Genomic DNA, 6,000 nt, shown 5'->3' with positions numbered 1-6,000 from the left:
GGACAGTGTGAAATTCTAAAACAGATTGATGTTAAGGAGGAGGATGTGCTGTAAATTTTGAAAAACATGGGGACAGCTAAGTCTGTTGGGCTAGACAGGATACACCCTAGGTATCATCAGGAAGTAGGGGAAGAGATTGCTGCACCTTTGGCGATGATCTTTGCATTGTCATTGTCCACTGGAGTAGTGCCAGATGACTGGAGGGTGGCAAATCTTGTTCCCTTGGTCAAGAAAGGGAATAGGGATAATCCTGGGAATAACAGACCAGTCAGTCTTACGTCAGTGGTGGGTAAAGTATTGGAGTGGACTCTGAGAGACAGGCTTTGTGATTACTTGGAAAACCATAATTTGATTAGCTATAGTCAGCGTGGCTTTGTGAGGGGCAGGTTGTGCCTCACAGACCTTATTGAATTCTTTGAGGATGTGACAAAACAGATTGATGAAGGTAGAGCAGTGGATCTGGTGTACATGGATGTTAGCAAGGCGTTTTATAAGGTTCCCCATGGTAAGCTCATTCAGAAAGTAGGGAGGCATGGGACACAGGGAAACCTGTCTGTCTGGATACAGAATTGGCTGTCCCACAGAAGACAGAGGGTGGTGGTAGATGGAACGCATTCAGCCAAGAGCTTGGTGACCAGTGGTGTTCCACAAGGATCGGTTCTGGGACCTCTGCTGTTTGTAACTTTAATAAATGACTTGGATGAGGAAGTGGAAGGGTGGGTTAGTACGCTTTGCTGATGACACGATGGTTGGTGGAGTTGTGGATAGTGTGGAGGGCTGGTTAAGTTGCAACGGGACATTGACAGGATGCAGAGCTGGGCCCATAAGTGGCATATAGAGTTCCATCTGGAAAAGTGTGAAGTGATTGAATTTGGAAGTTCTAATTTGAATGCAGAATAGAGGATTAAAGGTTCTTGGCAGTGTGGAGGAACAGAGGGATCTTGGGGGCCATGTCCACAGATCCCTCAAATTTGCCACCCAAGTTGATCGGGTTGTTAAGAAGGCGTAAGGTGTGTTGCCTTTCATTAACAGGGGGATTGAGTTTAAGAGCTGTGAGGTTATGCTACAGCTCTATAGGTTAGACCACGTATGGAGCATTGTGTTCAGTTCTTGTTGCCTCACTATAGAAAAGATGTGGAAACTTCAGAGAGAGTGCAGAGGAGATTTACCAGGATGCTGCCTGGACTGGAGGACATGTCTTATGGAGAAAGATTGAAGAACATGAGCTTTTCTCATTGGAGGGAAGAAGGATGAGAGGTGACTTGATAGAGGTGTACAAGATAGAGTAGATAGCCAGAAACTTTTTTTCCCAGGGCAGAAATAACTGTCAAGAGGTGGCATAATTTTAAGGTGATTGGAGGAAGGTATAGGAGAGATGTCAGAGGTAGGTTCTTTACACAGAGAGTGGTGGATGTGTGGAAGCTACTTGGATGCTGCCTGAACTGCTGTGCTCTTCCAGCACCACTAATCCAGAATCTGGTTTCCAGCATCTGCAGTCATTGTTTTTACCTCTGCCTGTGGTGGTAGTAGAGTCAGAGACATTCGGGACATTTAAGTGACTCTTGGATAGGCACATGGATGATAGTACAATGAAGGGTATGTAGGTTAGTCTGATCTTAGAGTCAGATAAGATGCAGCACAGAAGGGCCTGTATTGTGCTGTACTATAGTCTATTGTCTATATTCTAACATTTGATAACAATCTCTTGAGGAATGTAGCCGTCTGTAGCACTAAGCTCCCGAACTGAAGTCACTGTTGTCCAACCTGACATTGCTGCTGTCACGTATCTAGATTCTTAGGGTCATTGAACGGAGAAGGAAGTCACTCATTCTGTCATATCCTCACCACTCTCACGAATAGTAACCCTCCCAGATACACTCTCACACCTTTTGCTTGTAATCATGCATTGTCTTTTCTCTTCAGGTGATAGGTTGTTCAATTCCTCTAGAAAGTTTTGATTGAATCTGCCTCCATTACAACCTCTGACACTGCCATACAGATCCTTCCAGTTTTTTCTTGTATCCCCACTGTTTCTTTTCCCAAGTGCCCTAAATCTGTGCCTCTGGTTCTCTGATCTATCCAACAATGGGGACAGCTTCTGTCGATCCACTCTGCTCAGAACCCTCATAAATTTGAAAATCTTGATTAAATCTGCTGCACCTTCTCAAAACAGAGCAGGCCAAGCATCTCCAGTCTACCTCTGGAACCATTCTTGGAAATCCTTTCTAAAGCTGCCACACCCTGAAAACAGAGTGTGCAGGATTGGGTACGATACCCCAACTGAGGCTGAACGTACCTGGAGTTTGTGCCCAGACACACTCGGTGTTTCATTGAGGAGGTTGGTATCTGTACTGCTGTCTAAAGACAACACTCGATGGAGTTGGAGGGAAAGTTCACAGCATCTACTTCCTGGTTCGTTCAGCTCAGTGAGCTCAGTAACCCTGCTGCTTTCCTACAGGTCTGTCTTGCTTTCAAAAGAGTCTGATTGCCGCTAGATTTCTCCTTTGTAGCTGTTCATTGTTCTTGAGCTGTTTTCTCTGTCTCTTGCTCTCAAGTGTCTGATTTATTTTAATATAAGCTGTTGTGTCTACCCCCAGGGAAGGAGCTGGTGGATTATATTGCGAAGTATCTCAGCACTGTCAGGGAACGCCGTGTTTCCCCTGATGTTAAACCTGGCTACATGAGAGACCTTCTCCCAGACAGAGCCCCACAGGAGGGTGAGAGTTGGAGCAGCATCTTTGAGGACATTGAAAGGATCATCATGCCTGGGGTAGGGCATATCTCTCCACACACCCGTAACGCTGCTCCTCTCTACCCCCACTCATCCCCATCCTCACTCCCCCTCACTCCCCACTCCTCCCTCACAACCTGCATCCCCACAGCCTCACCCTCCACCCCACCCCCATCATCCCATCTCACCTCCACTCCCCCTCACCCTCCATTACCCCCTCACCCCCAATACCCCAGTCCACCCTCATCCCTAACCTCCCCCTCACTACCCTGATCCCCATTTCCCTCATAGTCTCACCTTCTACCCCACCCCATCACCTCTTCCTCACCCCCATTACCCCCTCACCCCCACTACCCCCTCACCTCCACCATCCTCCTTCATCTTTGCCCCCCACCCTTCCTCTTCACTCCCCCCTCACCCACATTACTCCCAAACCCACTCACCCTCACCCCCATTCCACAACTTCCATGTTCACAGTCTGACAGTGAGGCACATGTTGCTATTTGCTCTATAATATTATAAAGAACAAACAAATTCCCAAGGAATGGAACAATTATTCATGTTTAACATGTCACCATTTTTAGTCACAGTTTTCCTTCTTTAACCTATGTTTCCCCGGTTCATTGTATTTGGAGAAATCTTGTGGATCTTGTGTTCAGACAATCAAACCCATTAGAATAAATATTTTAATTACTTTTTGTTAAGAGCACGGGATGGTGGTGCAGAAACACAGATTATCGTTAACCTGCTGGAAGTTGCTTCACTGCCCAGGAGTGTCTTCAGTCTCGTCTTTCTCAGTTCCAGGTGGACCAGACATCAGTGTGTGATTTGCTCAACTGTGCAAATTGTCACATCAAATACAATTACTAATTCCTCTCATTTCGGTACTTTCTTACACATCCTCGTCTCATGTTAGGTTGTATTTTACAAGGACATTTACTACAACGCAAGGGGCCTAACGGGGAAGGCAGATGAACTCAGGGCATGGTTAGGAACATGGGACTGGGATATCATAGCAATTACAGAAACATGGATCAGGGATGGGCAGACTGGCAGCTTAATGTTCCAGGATACAAATGCTACAGGAAGGATAGAAAGGGAGGCAAGAGAGGAGGGGTGTGGCATTTTTGATAAGGGATAGCATTACAGCTGTACAGAGGGAGGATATACCTGGGAATACATCCAGGGATGTTATTTGGGTGGAACTGAGAAATAAGAAAGGGATGATCACCTTATTGGGATTGTATTATAGACCCCCCAATAGTCAGAGGGAAATTGAGAAACAAACTTGGAAGGAGACCTCAGCTACCTGTAAGAATAATAGGATGGTTATGGTCGGGGATTTTAACTTTCCAAACATCGACTGGGACTGCCATAGTGTTAAAGATTTAGATGGAGAGGAATTTCTTAAGTGTGTACAAGACAATTTTCTGATTGAGTATGTGGATGTATCTACTAGAGAAGATGCAAAACTTGACCTACTCTTGGGAAATAAGGCAGGGCAGGTGACTGAGGTGTCAGTGGGGGAGCACTTTAGGGCCAGTGACCATAATTCCATTAGATTTAAAATAATGATGGAAAAGGATAGACCAGATCTAAAAGTTGAAGTTCTAAATTTGAGGAAGGATAATTTTGACTGTATTAGGCAAGAACTTTCAAAAGCTGATTGGGGGCAGATATTCGCAGGTAACGGGACGGCTGGAAAATGGGAAGCCTTCAGAAATGAAATAATGAGAGCCCAAAGAAAATATATTCCTGTCAGGGTGAAAGGGAAGGCTAGTAGGTATAGGGAATGTTGGATGACTAAAGACATTGAGAGTTTGGTTAAGAAAAAGAAGGAAGCATATGTCAGGTATAGACAGGATAGATTGAGTGAATTCTTAGAGTATAAAGGAAGTAGGAGTATACTTAAGAGGGAAATCAGGAGGGCAAAACAGGGACATGAGATAGCTTTGGCAAATAGAGTTAAAGAGAATCAAAGGGTTTTTTGCAAATATATTAACGACAAATAGGTAACTAGGGAGCAAATAGGGCCCATTAAAGATCAGCAAGGCGGCCGTTGTGTGGAGCCGCAGGAGATGAGGGAGATACTAAAAAGTATTTTGCATCAGTGTTTACTGTGGAGAAGGACATGGAAGATACAGAATGTGGGGAAATAGATGGTTAAAAGTTGAAAAATGTCCATAAATACAGAGGAGGAAGTGCTGGATGTCTTGAAATGCATAAAGGTGGATAAATCCCCAGGACCTGATCAGATGTACCCTAGAACTCTGTGGGAAGCTAGAGAAGTGATTGCTGGGCCTCTTGCTGAGATATTTGTATCATCGATAGTCACAGGTGAGGTGCCGGAAGAATTGAGGTTGGCTAACGTGATGCCATTGTTTAAGAAGGGTGGTAAAGACAAGCCGGGGAACTATAGACTACTGATCCTGACGTCAGTGGTGGTCAGGGTGTTGGAGGGAATCCTGAGGGACAGAATGTACATGTATTTGGAAAGGCAAGGACAGATTAGGGATAGTCAACATGGCTTTGTGTGTGGTAAATCATGTCTCACAAACTTGATTGAGTTTTTTGAAGAAGTAACAAAGAGGATTGATGAGGGCAGAGCAGTAGATGTGATCTATATGGACTTCAGTAAGGTGTTTGACAAGATTCCCCATGGGAGACTGATTAGCAAGATTAGATCTCATGGAATACAGGGAGAACTAGCCATTTGGATACAGAACTGGCTCAAAGGTAGAAGACAGAGGGTGGTGGTGGAGGGTTGTTTTTCAGATTGGAGGCCTGTGACCAGAAGGATCGGTGCTGGGACCTCTACTTTTCATCATTTATATAAATGATTTGAATATGAACATTGGAGGTATAGTTAGTAAGTTTGCAGATGTCACCAAAATTGAAGGTGTAGTGGACAGCGAGGAAGGTTACCTCAGATTACAATGGAATCTTGATCAGATAGGCCAATGGGCTGAGAAGTGGCAGATAAATTGCAAGGTGCTGCATTTTGGGAAGTAAATTTTAGCAGGACTTATACACTTAATGATAAGGTCCGAGAGACTTTTGCTGAACCAAGAGACCTTGGAGTGCAGGTTCATAGCTCCTTGAAAGTGGAGTCACCGGTAGATAGGATAGTGAAGGTGGCGTTTGGTATGCCTTCCTTTATTGGTCAGAGTATTGAGTATAGGAGTTGGGAGGTCATGTTGCAGCTGTACAGGACATTGGTTAGGCCACTGTTGGAATATTGCGTGCAATTCTGGTCTCCTTCCTATCGG

The 6,000-nt window shown here is 44.8% G+C and overlaps 1 protein-coding gene across 1 annotated transcript in view; it reads left to right on the top strand.

Moving 5' to 3' along the window:
* Nucleotides 1–468: 468 nt before the first annotated feature.
* The window catches only part of hdc (histidine decarboxylase), a 32,167-nt gene continuing 26,635 nt past the window's right edge, over nt 469–6,000 (top strand). The window contains exons 1-2 of the mRNA XM_072565468.1: nt 469–505; nt 2,598–2,770. Of these exons, the coding sequence (XP_072421569.1) occupies nt 469–505; nt 2,598–2,770 (210 nt within the window). The remainder of the gene's footprint in view (nt 506–2,597; nt 2,771–6,000) is intronic.

This window comes from Chiloscyllium punctatum, chromosome 48 (assembly GCF_047496795.1).
Source record: "Chiloscyllium punctatum isolate Juve2018m chromosome 48, sChiPun1.3, whole genome shotgun sequence".
Lineage (NCBI taxonomy): Eukaryota > Metazoa > Chordata > Chondrichthyes > Orectolobiformes > Hemiscylliidae > Chiloscyllium > Chiloscyllium punctatum.
The sequence above is the reverse complement of the archived record's forward strand: the minus strand, read 5'-3'. Positions and strand labels throughout refer to the sequence as shown.